General features: G+C 59.6%; 1 protein-coding gene across 1 annotated transcript in view; it reads right to left on the bottom strand.

Moving 5' to 3' along the window:
- The window catches only part of PRKX (protein kinase cAMP-dependent X-linked catalytic subunit), a 95,748-nt gene extending 78,759 nt beyond the window's left edge, over positions 1-16,989 (bottom strand). Inside the window, exon 1 of the mRNA XM_066248778.1 lies at positions 16,335-16,989. Coding sequence (XP_066104875.1) covers positions 16,335-16,500 — 166 coding nt within the window. The 5' untranslated portion in view covers positions 16,501-16,989. The remainder of the gene's footprint in view (positions 1-16,334) is intronic.
- Between the last annotated feature and the right edge of the window lie 1,376 nt (positions 16,990-18,365).

The raw sequence follows: 18,365 nt of genomic DNA, 5'->3' as shown, positions 1-18,365 counted from the left end.
TCCTGTCCGCCTCAGGGGTCCCCCACGCTTTCACTGCCTTGAACCCGGGATGACATGGGCCGCCCAGAAATGTCCCGTCCTGCTGCGTGACTTCACGCCTGTGCTTCCCCGGGACTGGACACTCTCTAGGGGTCCCTCCATCACACCCGGGCCACCCCCTCCCGTTTCAACCATCTTGTCCCTGCATTAGCCATGCATGGCGTTTCTCGTCTTCAAAGAGCCACAGACATCTCAGCTAGTATGCGATCCACCCATTCTATTTGTGTGCATGTGTGTGTGACAGAGACAGAGAGAGTCAGAGAGAGGGACAGACAAAAAGGAAAGAGATAAGAAGCATCAATTCTTCGTTGCGACACCTTAGTTGTTCATTGATTGCTTTCTCATATGTGCCTTGACCACGGGGCTACAGCAGAGCAAGTGACCCCTTGCTCAAGCCAGCAACCTTGGGCACAAGGTGGTGAGCTTTGCTCAAACCAGATGAACCTGTGTTCAGGCCGGCGACCTCGGGGTCTCGAACCTGGGTCCTTCCGCATCCCAGTCCAACGCTCTATCCACTGTGCCACTGCCTGGTCAGGCTGTCCACACATTTCTGGTATCTAACCTACCTTTGCTCCCTTCCGTCTTCCACTCACATGATTTGATTCCAATCTGTGGTGTCTAAATGTCCACTGGAAGTTCAGTGCTTCCTGCGTCTGTCTCCTCCCCTTCCTTCTTCCCTTCCTTCCCTCCCTCCCTCCCTCCCTCCCTCCCTGTTCTGTCCTTTCTTTTCTCCTTCTTTCCTCCCTCCCTTCCTCCTTCCTACCTTCCTTCTTTCCTTCCTTCCTTCCTTCTTCCCTTCCTTCCCTCCCTCTCTCCTTCCTTCCTTCCCTCTTTCTCTTCTTCTTCCCTCTCTCCCTCCCTCCTTCCTTCCTTCCTGTCCAGTGAGGTTCTACCTGAATTGGACCCATGACTACCCATCTGCTATTAAACCCCCCATTTCTCCTCGGCACATTGGAAACAGTCCTTCTCACATTCCCGTGTTTGAGTAAGAAAAAGAAAGGTGATTTGTCAGGCTGTGTTTTGAGATGGAAGGAAGGAAAGGAGGGAGGGAGGAAGAAAAGAAGAAGAGAAGAAGGAAGGAAGGAAGGAAGGAAGGAAGGAAAAAAGGAAAGAAGGGAGGAAGGAAGAAGGAAGAAGGAAGGAAGGAAAGAAAGAGGAAGGAGGGAAAGAAGGGAGGGAGGGAGGGAGGGAGGGGGTAAGGGAAGGAGAAAGGAAAGAAGGAAAGAAGGAAAGAATAATGGAAGGAAGGAAGGAAGGAAGGAAGGAAGGAAGGAAGGAAGGAAGGGAGTAAGGGAAGGAGAAAGGAAAGAAGGAAAGAAGGAAAGAATAATGGAAGGAAGGAAGGAAGGAAGGAAGGAAGGAAGGAAGGAAGGAAGGAAGGAAGGGAGGGAGGGAGGGGGGGGAGGAAGGAAGGAAGGAAGGAAGGAAGTGAGTGAGTAAGGGAAGGAGAAAGGAAAGAAGGAAAGAAGGAAAGAATAATGGAAGGAAGGAAGGAAGGAAAGAAGGAAGGAAGGGAGGGAGGGAGGGGGGAGGAAGGAAGGAAGGGAGGGAGGGAGGAAGGAAGGATGGAAGGAAGGAAAGAGAAAGGAAGGAAAGAAGGAAGGGAGGGAGGGAGGGAGGGAGGAAGGGAAGGAGAAAGGGAAGAAGGAAAGAATAATGGAAGGAAGAAAGGGAGGGAGGAAGGAAGGAAGGAAGGAAGGAAGGAAGGAAGGAAGGAAGGAATAAGTGAAGGAATGAAGGAAGAAGAAGGGTTCATGTTCATCAGGGACGCTAAGGTGAAAAACAGCACTTCAAGCGGTCTCCATCCAATCCAATCCACTGATAGTTGGGTCAAAATTGTCTCCGCACGGGACACTCCTTTCAAAAGGCAGTTCTGAACCCCTCCCGTCTCGGGAGCACCTGGCCCTCCTGAGAAACACATGGAGGACCCTGAGCAGCCCTGGTCCGTGGGGCGGAGTCCCCGGAGCGTCACCATGCTCACAAGGAGAGCAGCAATAACGTGAGCACAAGAGCGAGCAGAGACCAGGTCGCCCCGTGGTGAGCAAGGACGTCGGCATCCCTCAGGGAGCCCCGGGGAAACGGCACCACAAACCCACGCTGGCAGAGATAGAGACGGGCTGGCGAAGAACGTGTTCCCATCTGGCCGTGACCTCAGAGGCCCCCTCTCACATCCTCAGGGAATATCCCCCAGGGACCCCAGGACCCCTGCTTGGAGAACGACTTTGATATCAGTGACAAGCAGGCTCTAGCTCGCTCCGCACCATGGAATAAACCAGCTCTTGGGAGTGTTTCCCGTGAGCCACCGTTGTGCACACGTGACAAAGATACCAGTTTAGCATCTTTTCGCTTTACGCTCGCTCGGCGAAGATGTATTTTCACCCCCGTTGGGGTTTCCAACTGGCCCTTTGCACTCAGGTTTGGAATTTTTTTTTTTTTTTTTGTATTTTTCTGAAGTTGGAAACGGGGAGGCAGACAGACTCCCGCATGTGCCCGACCGGGAGCCACCCAGCACGCCCACCAGGGGGGCGATGCTCTGCCCATCTGGGGCATCGCTCTGTTGCGACCAGAGCCATTCTAGCGCCTGAGGCAGAGGCCATGGAGCCATCCCCAGCGCCCGGAGCAACTTTGCTCCAATGGAGCCTTGGCTGTGGGGAGGGGAAGAGAGAGACAGAGAGGAAGGAGAGGGGGAGGGGTGGAGAAGCAGATGGGCGCTTCTCCTGTGTGCCCTGGCCGGGAATCGAACCCGGGACTCCTGCACGCCAGGCTGACGCTCTACCACTGAGCTGGAATTTTTTTTTTTTTTTTAGTGACCACTGAAGAGCCCAAGGCACTAGATCCATCCGGCCATTCTACAAGTCTTGCAGGGGTGACATTTTTCTGACCAACGGTCGGCACCCAGGTTTACGACTTCCTTCCGCTGGAAGTGTTTCTCGTGCTTCCTGTTTCCGATCACATTCCTTTTTTTTAAATGTATTGGTTTTAGAGAGGAAGAGAGAGAGAGAGAGAGAGACAGAGAGAGAGAGAGATCCATTTGTTGTTCCACATACTGGGTGACTCTTGTATGCTGCCTCGACCGGGGATCAAAGCTGCAAACTTCGCACCTCAGGCCGACCCCCGTCACCAACCAACCGTTGAGCTCCCCAGCCAGGGCTTCAAATCACAACTCGTTCTCTAGGACCCAAAGCACCACTGGAGGATGTGACTGAAAGACGGGCTCTTCCCTCATCAATTTTCCTCTACTGTTTCCTTTCTGTCCTTGGGGACATCCAATTCCCATCACACGTAACCCCCTGACCCAACAGCAGAGCTGAGACGCCGTCTCCCAGGAGGGTCTGAAAGGGCAGGACTTGAGGGTCCCAGACACGAATCCTTTTCTTTTTTTTATTGATTTTAGAGAGAGAAGAAAGCAGAGAGGGCGAAGCACCAATCTGCTCCCGTCTCTGTCCTCAGTGGGAACTGAACCGGCAACCTCTGTGCTTCAGGACGATGCTCTAACCCACCGAGCCGTCCGGCCAGGGGCCTAGACGTTCTTCTTAAATGTGTCCCCGCGTCCCTGACGGAGGTAAAAAGCCACCACCCCCCTGTCTTCACGCAACACAGGTAACTGACGAAGTCCCAGGTGAGCATGAAGAACCCAGAAATCTACCACGAAAAAATGTGGTGTGAGCCCGTCTGATTCCCTGTCTGTCTGCCCGGCCAGAGGGAGAATAAAACAACAGAACCTGAGTTATATATTTACCCGAAGCACATTTTTATACAAGCCCGGTCACGGAGCGCCCGGGCCAGGTTGAGGCACGCCACCGCCGACCTGGTTCAAAGCGAAGGCCCACGCCCACGGAAAATTAAAAAGTCAATAAAAGGACAGGTCGGAATTCCCCAGCCGCCCTGACAGAAGCCGCTCTCTCTCTCTCCGGGTCTGAACACCGGCCCCCTTCCCGTCAAACAAACCCGCCCCTGTCTCCATCTGCTGGTCCGCAGGGGAGCCCCCTTCCCCGACTTTCTGCAAGGCTTGATTTCCTTAGCTGGGGCCTGAATGTAACAATTACCCTGCTTTCTACATTCTTTTTTTTTTTTTTTTTTTTCTGAAGCTGGAAACGGGGAGAGACAGTCAAACAGACTCCCGCATGTGCCCGACCGGGATCCACCCAGCACGCCCACCAGGGGGCAATGCTCTGCCCCTCCGGGGCGTCGCTCTGTCGCGACCAGAGCCACTCTAGCGCCTGGGGCAGAGGCCAAGGAGCCATCCCCAGCGCCCGGGCCATCTTTGCTCCAATGGAGCCTGGGCTGCGGGAGGGGAAGAGAGAGACAGAGAGGAAGGAGAGGGGGAGGGGTGGAGAAGCAGGTGGGCGCTTCTCCTGTGTGCCCTGGCCGGGAATCGAACCCAGGACTTCCGCACACCAGGCCGACGCTCTACCACTGAGCCAACCGGCCAGGGCCCCTGCTTTCTAGGTTCTTGTCATCTGGTGGCGTCTGCTGGAATTCACCAATGTCTTTTCTCTACCGGAAAAGAAGCCCAACCTCCACACCCATCGTGATTTTTCAGGACGGACAGAGACTTTCCAGAGGAACAGGGTACCCAGCACCGTGGAGGGGGGTGAAGCAGGGCATGGGTTCACGGAAGGGAGGGGGTTCCCCGTCCCGGGCACACCGCACAAGAACTCCCGGCGCAGGGGGCTGGGGCATGGACGTGGGTCTCTGGCTCAACCACCATGGCTGCCAAAGTCAGAAGAATCGTCGTGTTTCCGACTGACCTTCGGAAGGGCCGACGCCCAGCCGTCCAACAAAAATGTTTCTGTGCTCAGGCACGTGTGTATACGTTCTGTGTGTGTGTGTGTGTCCGTCACAACTGTGGGCGTCAGCGTGCAAAGAAAAGCGTGCAGCCCAGTAAGCCAGGTGTGCAAAGGAAAGGCATCTCCATCCCATAATACAGGAGGTCGAGGAACCGGAGGGCACAGGACCCCCCGCCCGGTCTTCCTGGCATCTCGGGTTCGAAGCGGGGGGGGGGGGGGGGGGTCCTAAGCTGACAGGCAGGGCGCGGTCAGCGAGCGCGGTGGGTGGGGAGGGGGGGGAGAGGTTGGCTTAGAACGCAGGGTTATTTCACGTGGGATTTTACATGGAAAAGGGTGACCGGAACTGAGAGTAGCCTGCAGGGACCCAGTTCTGGTGCAGATGGCAGAGGGGATGTTTTGCTTTGTGTCTGTGACGGAGGCAGGATCTTCGCAGGAAGATGAGCGGCGTGTTGATGACGCTGTGAAGGATGTTGGGTTATATCCGGGGGAGAGAGAGAGAGAGACTTCCACTCACGATAAAGCAGATGCTCAGAAAGACAGGCAGGGGCCCTGACTGGTTGGCTCAGTGGTAGAGCGTCGGCGTGGCGTGCAGAAGTCCCGGGTTCGATTCCCGGCCAGGGCACACAGGAGAAGCGCCCATCTGCTTCTCCACCCCTCCCCCTCTCCTTCCTCTCTGTCTCTCTCTTCCCCTCCCGCAGCCAAGGCTCCATTGGAGCAAAGATGGCCCGGGCGCTGGGGATGGCTCCTCGGCCTCTGCCCCAGGCGCTAGAGTGGCTCTGGTCGTGGCAGAGCGACGCCCCGGAGGGGCAGAGCATTGCCCCCTGGTGGGCAGAGTGTCGCCCCTGGTGGGCATGCCGGGTGGATCCCGGTCGGGCACATGCGGGAGTCTGTCTGTCTCTCCCCGTTTCTAGCTCCAGAAAAATACAAAAAAAAAAAAAAAAAAAAAGAAGACAGGCAGGCAGCCGGGCACATGAGAGAGGCCGCAGCCGGCTCTTAAAAGACGGATACGCACCACACTGGGCTGCCCTGGTCACAGCGGTTCAAGCACCAAAAATGATGATGTTTCCCGGGCGCTTTTCCTGGGTTTCCAAGGCCCCCTCTCACGCTCCAAGAGGCAGCTGCCGGTCCCGATCAAAATACAACACGTCAGCCCCGGGCGGGCAGCTTAGGGCATTAAGAGCATCGTCCTGATACACCAAGGTTGTGGGTTCGATCCCCGGTCAGGGCACGTACAAGACTCAACCAATGCATGCAGCAATTAAGTGCAACAAAATCAAGGTCTGTCTCTCTCTGTTTCAGATCAATTAAAAAAATTTTTTTTTCTCTTAGAGAGAGACAGACAGGAAGGGAGAGAGATGAGAAGCATGAACTCATAGTTGCAGCTCCTTAGTTGTTCATTGATTGCTTTCTCATGTGTGCCTTGACTGGGGGGCTCCAGCAGAGGCAGGGACCCCATGCTCAAGCCAGCGACCCCCTGCTCAAGCCAGCAACCATGGAGTCCTGTCTACAGTCCCGTGCTCAAGCCGGCGACCTCAGGGTTTTGAACCTGAGTCCTCAGCATCCCAGGCCGATGCTCTATCTACTGTGCCACCACCTGGTCATGCTAAAAAATAAAAAAAAATTATCGAATGTCCAAACTAATGATGTCCAGACAATCAATATAACGCCCACAGAGGACACCTGCCCTACGCCCTGTAGGGAACTTTATCTTGTGATAGCAGTCGCGTGGACAGGGCTCTCTTTTCTGGTCGCTGGCGGAAAAACCCGTATAGATTTCCGAGTTGGGAGGAGGAGGGTAACCGGTGCCTGCAGAGGAGATGAACTGTGGAAGGCGGATCGTTTATTCAACCGTGGGATCACCCAGTGGGCAGCGACCCCTGGACGCCCAGGGTTTATTTATTTAGCCTCGCTGGTCTTTGTGGAGTCCACCCTGGAAGCAAACCTAGACGTGAAGTCCAAGCCTGAGGGGAGGGGACGCTCAGAACTGGGAGCCGCCTCCCTCGGGCCTGCGGGCAGGGGAGGTGTCCATGTTTTGGAACGCGTACCCCCCCGTCGCCAATAAACACCGTTCCTTCCCAGGGACGCACGCTGGTTTGCTGGACGCACGCGCGGACCCCCCCACCGGCCCCATCCAACCACGATCCAGACGCCAGGGGGACGTCCACGTCAGGACCCCACCCGGGGACGCTGAAGGCGCGGTCACGTCCCCCCCCGTGCGCCCACGCCGGCGTGCCGTCCGTCCGGGGGCGTGGGAAAACGCGCCCACCGTCAGGAGCGTCTCAGAAGCCCTCAGAGCGTTGTTTGTATCAATATTATTATTACTTCACCGCGTGGGAACTCGGAATGCAGAGGCTGCCAAACTTATTAAAAAAAAAAAAAGTGGTGGCATGATCAGTTAATTAACCAACATGCTCCAGACGGCGGCGTGTGACGATTGTACCTGTACCGTCGTCCCCGTGAGCTCCCGTCTCTGGGTGACAACAGCTGTGGTTTGGGAACAGCTCGGGACACACTTTTGGGGGTTTTTTTTGTTTGTTTGTTTGTTTTTGTATTTTTCTGAAGCTGGAAACGGGGAGAGACAGTCAGACAGACTCCCGCATGCGCCCGACTGGGACCCAGCCGGCACGCCCTCAAGGGGCATGCTCTGCCCCTCCAGGGCGTCGCTCTGCCGGGACCAGAGCCACTCTAGCGCCTGGGGCAGAGGCTGAGGAGCCATCCCCAGCGCCCGGGCCATCTTTGCTCCAATGGAGCCTCGGCTGTGGGAGGGGAAGAGAGAGACAGAGAGGAAGGAGAGGTGAAGGGGTGGAGAAGCAGATGGGCACTTCTCCTATGTGCCCTGGCCGGGAATCGAACCCGGGTCCCCCACACGCCAGGCCGACGCTCTACCGCTGAGCCAACCGGCCAGGGCTGGGACACACTTTTTGAGAGGGACTGTGTCTTGACATCCGCGAACCAGCCTGTGGCTGGGGCTCCCCACTGCTGTTGGAACGGGTTCTCCTGCCCCAGCATTAGGGGCGAGAAGGACCCACAGTGGGGGCAGGGGGGGGGCAGTGAGCCCTCACACAGCGGACACACCAGGCAGGGGAGGACACAGACGTGAGGCCCTCGATGAACGCAGTGGACGCTGTCCCCGGCACACACACACCCACCCTCACAAGGACCCCCAGCTGCACGCCTCACCCATGGGAACCCCCCCCCTGGGCGCAGCAGGGCCCACCTCTGCGTCCTCACCATGCCCCTCCCCCCCATGCGGGAGCACAGGTCAGCACGCGCTGTCCACTCGGTCACCCCCTCCTAGGACGCCGACGCCCCGAGGTTAGGCCCGCCCGTGGGCTAGTTTCTGCGGCGGAGGAGAAAGGGGGTGTGCGCGTGCTGACTACAGAGCCCGGTCCACTGTCTGTCCGTCAGCGGGGCGATCATGTTGGCTTCTCTGGGGGACGGGGGGCCCATGCAGCCACCAGGTGCCTCATACGAGGAAGAGAGGAACGAGAGAGAAAGCGGGAGGAAGAGGAAGGCTCGATCCAACCTCTCTTCCGTACGAGATACAAGAAGGCATTCTAAGCCAAAAGAACGTGGACGCTTCTAGAAGCTTCTGGAAGCTGGAAAGGACAAGGAAGCGACGTCCAGCCCTGTTTACACCCGGGCTTGAACCCTCAAAGATCCCCTTATCACCTAATAAAAGCAGGCGGGTTTAAGCTGTTAGGTTGGGGGGCAGGGCAAGGTTGGCGGGAAGGACGGACCCTGAGGGAGACCACAGAAGGACGCAAAGGAGGGGACACAGACACGCACAGAGGGACGGCCGTGTGAGGACCCGGGGAGGAGACACAGACACACACACAGAGGGACGGCCGTGTGAGGACCCGGGGAGGAGACACAGACACACACAGAGGGACGGCCGTGTGAGGACCCGGGGAGGAGACACAGACACACACAGAGGGACGGCCGTGTGAGGACCCAGGGAGGAGACACAGACACACACAGAGGGACGGCCGTGTGAGGACCCGGGGAGGAGACACAGACACACACACAGAGGGACGGCCGTGTGAGGACCCGGGGAGAGGACACAGACACACACAGAGGGACGGCCGTGTGAGGACCCGGGGAGGAGACGCAGACACACACAGAGGGACGGCCGTGTGAGGACCCGGGGAGGAGAGGCAGACACGCACAGAGGGACGGCCGTGTGAGGACCCGGGGAGGAGACACAGACACGCACAGAGGGACGGCCGTGTGAGGACCCGGGGAGGAGACGCAGACACACACAGAGGGACGGCCGTGTGAGGACCCGGGGAGGAGACGCAGACACGCACAGAGGGACGGCCGTGTGAGGACCCGGGGAGGAGACACAGACACGCACAGAGGGACGGCCGTGTGAGGACCCGGGGAGGAGACACAGACACACACACAGAGGGACGGCCGTGTGAGGACCCGGGGAGGAGACGCAGACACGCACAGAGGGACGGCCGTGTGAGGACCCGGGGAGGAGACACAGACACACACAGAGGGACGGCCGTGTGAGGACCCGGGGAGGAGACGCAGACACGCACAGAGGGACGGCCGTGTGAGGACCCGGGGAGGGGACACAGACACGCACAGAGGGACGGCCGTGTGAGGACCCGGGGAGGAGACACAGACACACACAGAGGGACGGCCGTGTGAGGACCCGGGGAGGAGAAGGCGGTCTGTAGGCCCAGGAGAGAGGCCCCAGGGGGGGTCTCGGGTGAGAAGCAGAGGTCTGTTTGCTTAAGGGGCTCCATCTTCCAATTCCATTTTCCCCGAGGAAGTTAACGGGACACCTGCCTAGTCCAAAACAGGGTTCCAGTCGCCTGATCCATGCGACAGGACTGGACCTGGCCGTGGAGAAGGAAGGAAGAAGACCCAGGTGTCTTCAGTCCCCTGCTGGGAAGCTCCACCCGGGCAGGGCGACAGTGTCCCCCCCCCCCTGCCCCCAGGTGTGGATGCTGGAATGCAGGCACGTCAGTCACTGAGTTCCAGGAGACTGTGCTTTGTGAACCTCGGCAGTGACCTCGCCCCTCTGCCCACGGAAGCTCGAGAATGTCACCCACCGTTGGCCACGCTTCCTCGGTGGCCGAGAGGGTTTGAGACGGGGTGGGGGAGGGAGTCAGCTAGCAGAGAGCCTTGGGGCGTTCTTCACCCTGAGGAGGGATGCTAAGTCTCATCGCAGCCACGCCCCGGAGGGGACACCGCAGGCAGACACGGGGAGGCGGTCACTGCAGGGCTGCCCCCACAAGTCACTGAGCTAAAGAACCGACACGGTGGTCCCCTGTCCCCTGTCCTCCCCTCCCCCTCTGGGGACAGCCTCAGAAAAAGGGCACCTGAACTTCACACCAACAGCCTGAGCAGGAAACGGCGGGGCGGGCGGAGACTTCCCAAGAAACTCTGAAGAAAGAGGAACCTGGCTTATATACATGGAAGTGGGAATGGTGACGTGGTGGTTGTCTCAAAAATAAAAAATAAAAAAAAATTAGGGGGAACTACAGAGAAAGCCCCAGGGCGTGGCTCCCAAAGGGACTGCAAGGTGTAGGCAGAGAATTCTTTTTTTTTTTTTTTTTTTATGAAGCTGGAAAAGGGGAGAGACAGTCAGACAGACTCCCGCATGCACCCGACCGGGATCCACTCTGCACGCCCACCAGGGGCGACGCTCTGCCCACCAGGGGGCGATGCTCTGCCCCTCCGGGGCATCGCTCTGTAGTGACCAGAGCCACTCTAGCGCCTGGGGCAGAGGCTGAGGAGCCATCCCCAGAGCCCGGGCCATCTTTGCTCCAATGGAGCCTTGGCTGCGGGAGGGGGAAGAGAGAGACAGAGAGGAAGGAGGGGGTGGGGGTGAAGCAGATGGGCGCTTCTCCTGTGTGCCCTGGCCGGGAATCGAACCCGGGTCCCCCGCACGGCAGGCAAACACTCTACCGCTGAGCCAACTGGCCAGGGCCAAGAATTCTGAACTGCATTTTTTCCCAGGAAGGACGCTTGAAAGCTTTCCCCCCTATGTGTGATCTCCACAGGAGTGGGAGTGGGAGGGGAAGCAGAAGGTTGAGTGTGTGTCACGCAGTATTTCTGCCCCTTCCTTCCTGCAGTGGCGAAGGTGGTGGTCCCGCTGGCTGGTGGTCCCCAGCTGTGCAGGGACATGCCCAGGGCAGGAGAGGGTGGAAAGGTGCAGGTCTGAGCTCACTTCTGATGAGGTCACAGCCCCATCCACATACAGGACCCAGGGAGCGTCTTCCCTACACTCACCCACAGGAGAGAAGGGTGTCCCCTCCTTCCCCCAGGCGTTCCGGGATGTGACAATGTGGACAACACCACCTTTGTCCCCAGAGCCAAGAGCTCAGAACCAAAGCGAAGCAACAGGTGACAAGCAAAGGCAGTGCCAGGGCGTGAGCGTGAGTGTGGCTGCAATGCGGTGTGTGGCACGGAGCCCTGACCCCCGGCCCGGCCCGGCGGGTTGGCATTTGGAGGTGGGTCATCACAGAACCCTCATAAAGGAATGTCTTTAACGGAGCCTCCCCCCCCCCCCGGGGAACACGGGGCTCCCTTTCTCTGCTCTGCACCACGTGAAGACCAGCCAGAAGGGAGGCAGGCCACACCCAGACTACGCTAGCACCGTGGTCTCCGACTTCCAGCCTGCAGAACTGTAAAAAATAAAATAAAATGAACCCACAGGGTCACAAGCCTCCCGGTTTATGGGACATTTTCTCACAGAAGAGCCCCAAGTTGGCGGCCGCGTTGGGACGGGGGGGGGGGCCGTCACCGCGGGTCACACCAGGGGAGCCAGGGGAGGTATCCGGGCGTGCTAGGAGGACGCTGCACCCTGCTGCACAGTGGGCCAGCCGCTGAGTCCTACAGAAGGCTTATCATCTCCACGGGGCGAAACCAGTGGGAAACCTTTCCCACTCAACCAGTGACAGGTGCGTCCTTGCAGGGTACTCCCGGGTTCACGGCCGTTCTGTGGTTCCGACTCCCCTGGTTCTGCCCGGGAGCTCAGCTTGGGCCCCTCAGCTGGGCCACTGCAGGGGTCACTCCACAGCCCGGGCCGTTTAAGGGCCCGTGGAAGAGAACCCAGGGCAGAAGACGGAAGCCTAGACCCGACAGGTGGGCAGGAAAATGCTCACGGGCGCTTGAGAGAGAAGGTTCCTCATTAACCGCTCGCCGAGGGTCTCCTGGGTTTCAACGAACCGCCGTTTCTAATCTCGTGACGTGTGGTAGTAAAATAATAATAGTAACAATAATTATTATAATAATAATAAAAGTATCAAGTGTATAGTTTTTGATTCGCACCACCGTCCACGCACACGGGCAGACACGGACCAGAATCGCAGGAAAACTGGGATGCAAACCATTTCCTCTCTCTGAGGGGCGGGGGGGGGGGGGTAGGGGTGTCGCTCTGAACCTGAGCTGCTGCTCCATCGACGAAGTCACAGTTCAGCTGAGATGTGCCCCAAAGTGTCCTCTGCACTTAAAAATAAAAAAACACCTGATGTGTGGTGGCGCAGTGGATAAAGCGTCGACCTGGAAATGCTGAGGTCGCCGGTTCGAAACCCTGGGCTTGCCTGGTCAAGGCACATATGGGAGTTGATGCTTCCAGCTCCTCCTCCCCTTCTCTCTCTCTGTCTCTCCTCTCTTTCTCTCTCTCTCTCTCTCTCTGTCTCTTCCTCTCCTCTCTAAAAAAAATTAATAAATAAAGCACCACCGTGAGAGTTTTTTCACCAACGCCAAGCCCAGCGTTGTTCCAAACTCCTCTGAGCGTGTGGAGACCGGCTCCCTCTAGAAAGCGGACAGTTCCCCAGAAACCAGAGCCCAGAATGAGGGCAGAGGAGCACCCCCCGTCTCCCCACGAGCTGACCTTCCTACCCTCCTTCCTTGGACCCCAGGGCACGCTGGCCACCCCTGTGGAACGGACTCAGCCGTCCCCAGAGCTGCACGCATGGGAATGCCACGTCATCGCACCTGTGTTCTGCTGATGGTGAGTCAGCAATTCTGTCCCCCCAGGAGGGGTTCGGGGGGCGCCTCCCGGCAGTGTCCGGCTCACGGGCAAAAGGACGTGTCCTTCAGAGAGCCAGTGGCGCTATAGCAGGAGATGAGTTTTCTGCCCCCCCACCCCCCCACCCCCACTGGACTCGTTCTAGAAGTTTCCGGCGACGAGGAAGAAAGGTTCAGGAGGAGGGCGGGGGGTTGTCGTGTGCGCTTGTTTGTGTTGCGCGCGTGGGTTGGTTTCGCCCCGTGGAGATGATAAGCCGTTGCTCAGAAGGAAAGCCGTACACAGACGCCTCCGGGGGCTCCCGGGGCTGGCTGCTGGCTTGTCTGGCTGGGGCGGGGACGCACTTTGGAGTCCCACAGAAGGGAGACACCCGAGATCCGTGGAAAGGGACGTCGTCGTCCTGCGCTGGGTTCCAGACGCCGGGGGGGGCGGGGAGCCCAGCCTTGCCCCCCCCCCTCTCCCAGGTGCGTCCACCTCATCGCGCCTTGCGCCTTGTGGAATGAGGTGTCCTGGCAAGAGGCACCGTCTCAAGAGACCCGACGCGGGCAGCTTGGAAAAGATTGCGACACTTTTTTTTTTTTTTGGTATTTTTTTTTTTTCCTGAAGCTGGAAACGGGGAGAGACAGTCAGACAGACTCCCACATGCGCCCGACCAGGATCCACCTGGCACGCCCACCAGGGGCGATGCTCTGCCCACCAGGAGGCGATGCTCTGCCCCTCCGGGGCGTCACTCTGTCTCGACCAGAGCCACTCCACCGCCTGGGGCAAAGGCCACAGAGCCATCCCCAGCGCCCGGGCCATCTTTGCTCCAATGGAGCCTTGGCTGCGGGAGGGGAAGAGAGACACAGAGAGGAAGGAGGGAGGGGAGTGGAGAAGCAAATGGGCACTTCTCCTATGTGCCCTGGCCGGGAATCGAACCCGGGACCACTGCACGCCAGGCCGACGCTCTACCACTGAGCCAAGCGGCCAGGGCCGCGACACTTTTTTTAACAAAGCAGATTCTTAGTCTATTAAATGAATCGCGCGGCTAGGTGAGCCTGTCTCCAATATTCTGGGAGGAAGTTTAGGTCAAAAGGCTGCAGAAAAGGTCACCGAAGGTTGGAAAGGGAGGGGAGGGCGCACGCACACGGGGTCTGGGTCCCTCCATCCCCCCTGCCTGTCCGCCATCCGACACAGGGCGGCCAGAGTCTCCAGGCACGGCCCCCGGAGCCCACGGGAGATTATCCCACGTGAGCAAGCATCCTGTCTCCATCAACAGAACAGAAGAGGAATGGAGGAAAGAGGTCACGCCCCGGCCCCGCCCGAATGGTCCCCCAGAGTGGGCGACATTCTATTTTTAACAAACGAGATGACTCACGGGGGCACTGATGCCCGCTTGGTACCAGGCAGGGGGCGCCAGACGAGGTCACGTCGGCGGCAGCCCACCCACCTGGCCGCCCTGGCCCCTTTCACAATAAAGCCGAGCGCCCTGCCCAGAACAAACACAAGGGGGGGCATGTCCTCCAACAAGTCCGCCTTGTTCCCTGCGTCTCCACCTCCTGTGTAACTAACCGACCCCCAAAGACAGCCGGCTTTCACATCCTTGCACGATGGAGTGGGCGCACTGTGCCTGCCGCTGGAACCCAGCCTGGGGCCCACGTGAGTGCTTCCCCGTTGAGGACGAGGACTTCCCTTTCCACGGATCCCGGTGTCTCACTTCCGTGTGACTTCCCTGTCACAGCCAGCCCAGCAGAGCTTCAGAGATGGGAGAGACAGGGAAGGAGATGGAGGGGGGGGAAGGAGGAAGATATTGATGGGCAGAGATGGAGGGGGAATGCAGAAACAGGGATAGATAGATATAGTTGGATGGTGGGAGGATGGATGGATGGATAGATGGATGGACAGATGGATGGATGGGTGAGTGGATGATGGATAAATGGATGGATAGACAGGTAGATAGATAATAGATAAATGGTAGATGATAGATGGGTGGATGAATGGGCAGGTGGTTGGGTGGATGGATGGATGGATGGATGGAAGGGTGGATGGATGGATGGGTGGATGGATGGATGGATGGTGGATGGATGGATGGATGGATGGATGGATGGATGGATGGATGGAAGGGTGGATGGATGGATGGATGGATGGAAGGGTGGATGGATGGATGGATGGATGGATAGAAGGGTGGATGGATGGATGGGTGGATGGATGGATGGAATGGTGGGTGGATGGGCGAGTGATTGGATAGGCAGGTGGTTGGACAGATGGGTAGATGGATGGGTGGATGCATGGATGGATGGATGGATGGATGGATACATGGTGGTTAGCTGGATAGATGGATGGCTAAATGGGTGGGTGGGTGGATAGATGGATGGATATGGGGAGAGAGATGAAGACAGAGATAGAATGGGAAACAGAGGGTCCCTTCCACACCCTCCTTCCCAAATCACAGTCCCTGGTGGGCCCTTCCTCACACCCACTACGCCTGGGCAAGGAGGCCCCTGAAGGAGATGAGAACAGTCATGGACACCGGTGGTTTCTGGGTCAGTCTGGCTCTGGCTTTGGGTACTACTGAGCCTTAAGTGCCAGGACCTCATGACCTTGAGTCCACAGTTGCCCCTGCTTCCCCTATCCAAGCTGGGGGTTGGCTAGTAGGAACCCAAACACCCCACAGTCACCCTCATTACCTCTCCCACCAGGCTCATCTCGCCAAACAACAGGTTGGCACAACCCCTTGGCAACAGTTGCCAAGGAGCCCCAGGGTGGCTGGTGCTCAAAGCCTGAATTCAGCGCCCCATGGGAAGTGTGTGTGTGTGTGGGGGGGGGATTTGGGATCTTCTGAGCACCTCAGGGAGGCTCCACAAACCGGTGCGTTACGGGGATACCCGCGACAGAGAAGTGGAAACTGAACTTTTCCAGCCGCCCGGTTGAGGGTAGAGTTTAAAGGCATAGGACAAAAGAAAAGAAGCATTTCGTGGAAAAGGGCCAAGTTTTAGATGCACACGCGCGCGCGGATCCAGCAAATGTCTCTAATCCATCGCCAAGGCCCCCAGCCCAGAGCGGCACCAGACACCTGCTCCCTGCCCCCCCCCCCCAGCCGCAGTTAGGACCAAGCTCCCCAAGAGTGTCTCCTGCCACTGGGCGCAGGGGACGCTGGCCTCAAGTGAAGGTGGGGAACAGCCTCTGTCCAGGGGGGTCCCTGCCCGGGAGGACGCGCGACACCCCCCCCCCATGTGACGTCGAGGGGCTCAAGACACCACGGCGGTTTCCTGGCGGGCGGTCTTAAACGAAGCTGCCTTTGGAGACGCCAGCCCGAGGGGGGACTAACTACTCATTGCAACTCTCGGGGCGTCGGTGTGGGGCAGAGGACGCAGGGGTAGCCCCGCGCGGCCAGCCGGAGCTGGCGGGGTCCGGGCAGAAACGTCCCCGGGAGGCGTCCGGGCGACGACACTCGGGGCCCTTTGTCTGACGCCTGCCTGCGTTCCCGGCGGCACCGAGCGCCCCTGCGGCCCCGGGTCTCAGCTCCTCGTACTCACCCACGGTGGCCAGCGTTTCCAAGTCCTGCAGGCGGTAGGCGGCCGACTCCGTGGAAGGCGCTTCGGCGTCCGGCAAGTGCGCGGGGGTCCCGTCGGGGGTCTCTCCTGGGCTCTCTGGAGGGTCGGAGTCCGCCGGAGCCGGCGTGGCCAGCCCGGGCGCCTCCATGAGGACGCGCTCCAGTCCCGGGACAGGGGGCGAGGCGGGCCGGGCTTCCCGGGACGGAGCCTCGGAGGGCGGCGAGGCGGCGGCATCAGCGGCGCCCACCCATGCGCGCTCCCCGCCTCCCGGCCTGGGGCCCGGCGCGACTGGCGGGGCGGCGGGGACAATGGCGGGGCGCGGGGCGGCGTTCACTGCAGCAGCAGCAGCAGCAGCCGGTGGGAGTAGCCGGCGGCCTGGCGGGGCGGGCACCGCGGGCCCGGTGGCAGCGGCGGCGGTGGCGGCGCAGCCTCCGAGGGGGGCGCGGCCCGGGTGGGCGGGGGCGAGGCGGGGTCCCGGCCGCGCGCGCCCGACTCCCTGTTCATTCCTCGTGTCCCGAGTCCGCCGCCGCCACCGGCGCGCGCAGGCTGAGTGCGCGATAATGGGGAAGCGGGCGGAAGCCGCCTGGGCGGGGCGGGGCGTTCTCCCCGCCTGCCCGGACTCGGCCCGCTCCGCCCCCGCCGAGTCCCCGCCCTGGAACTGCGAGGCTCGGGGCGTGGCGGCTGCTCCAGCCACCCAGCGTCGAGCGGCTCTGGGGAGGTGCCCACGCCCCCCTCGGCACGCCGGGGAGTCCCTGGGTGGGGTCCCTCCCTGCCGCGCTCCCCCTCGGAAGCTGCGCCGCGCGAGCTGGCCGGCGGGATCGCTGCGCCCCAGTCCGGAAAGTTGGAGGCGGGACCGGCTTGGGGACGCACAGGGCGTGGCTCAAACCGAAGTAAACTTAAAAAAAATAAAACTGAACCTACGCTTCAGGGCGGAGGGGACGTTCGGCGCGCCGCGCGTTGCCTACGAGTCCCCGCGGCTGGGCCGGGTCAGCCTCTCAGTCTCGCTGTGGGACTCCAGCGCGGCGATACGCTGACTGCGCCGCCGGGCTCGCGGCGCGCGGGACCTTCCGGGGCGCTCGCTTCTTTACGCCTTCCTCTAAAGCCGTAATTATTTATATTTCCAAAGGACCGTTAAAAAAAAAAAAAAAAAAAAAGTCTAAAGAGACTCAGATTCAAGAGCCGGGACAACCGAAGGCGGCGCGCGCGACTTGATGAGCCACGGCCCCACGCGCAGCAGGGACGGTTGGAGATGCGCGTGGGATTCCCTCCCGGACACATGTGAATTTCAGACACGCGAGAATAATAATAATAATATAGACTTTCTCCTAGCGTGTGCTTCTCCCGGCCCATCTTTATAGATAGATTTAGATGAAGAGGGTGTGTCTGAAATTCTGATAGAACGGGACGACCGGTGTTTTCAAAGGGTACTTTTTTCCCTTTGGCGGTATCTGGTTACAAAGCGGCGCGCCGGGCTTCCGCGGGCCTGGCGCGGCCTGGAAGCTGCCGGTCCTTCCTAGCCGGGCCCCGGGGCTGCCCCAGATGCCGGTGCGCGCGCCACCTTTTAGCAGCAGGAGGGTCGCCTGCCCGCCTCCTTGTTTGGAGGGGCTTTCAGCGGTACTGCCCGTGCGTGCTCGCGGCCGGGCGGGGGCAGTTTCTCAGAAAGGCAAGGCCGCGTGCGTGCGTCTAAACCAGAACTTTAGCACGGAAGCGGATTGCAGAGACCCGGGCAGGGCCAAGACGGAAGGGGCCCCAGGAAACCAGGTCCCGGCTCTGGGTGTGGTTCTCTCGCCCCGGGGCTGCCAGCCCTCGCCCCACCCGTCATCGGCACGTTGTGGGTGGCGTGTTCCCCGGGCGTGACGCCGCCGGTTCTGCACTCTCGGGTTGCCAAATCTTGAACTGGAATGCGAAAAATGCGCCCCGGGAGAGGGCCACGTGTGCCGGTGCGCCTGCTGAGAACAAGGAGGCGTCCCTGCGCTCGTGCGCGCGCGCGCGCGGGCCAAAGGACCCTTGCCC

Source organism: Saccopteryx bilineata, chromosome X (assembly GCF_036850765.1).
Source record: "Saccopteryx bilineata isolate mSacBil1 chromosome X, mSacBil1_pri_phased_curated, whole genome shotgun sequence".
NCBI classification, from domain to species: Eukaryota; Metazoa; Chordata; class Mammalia; order Chiroptera; family Emballonuridae; genus Saccopteryx; species Saccopteryx bilineata.
The sequence above is the reverse complement of the archived record's forward strand: the minus strand, read 5'-3'. Positions and strand labels throughout refer to the sequence as shown.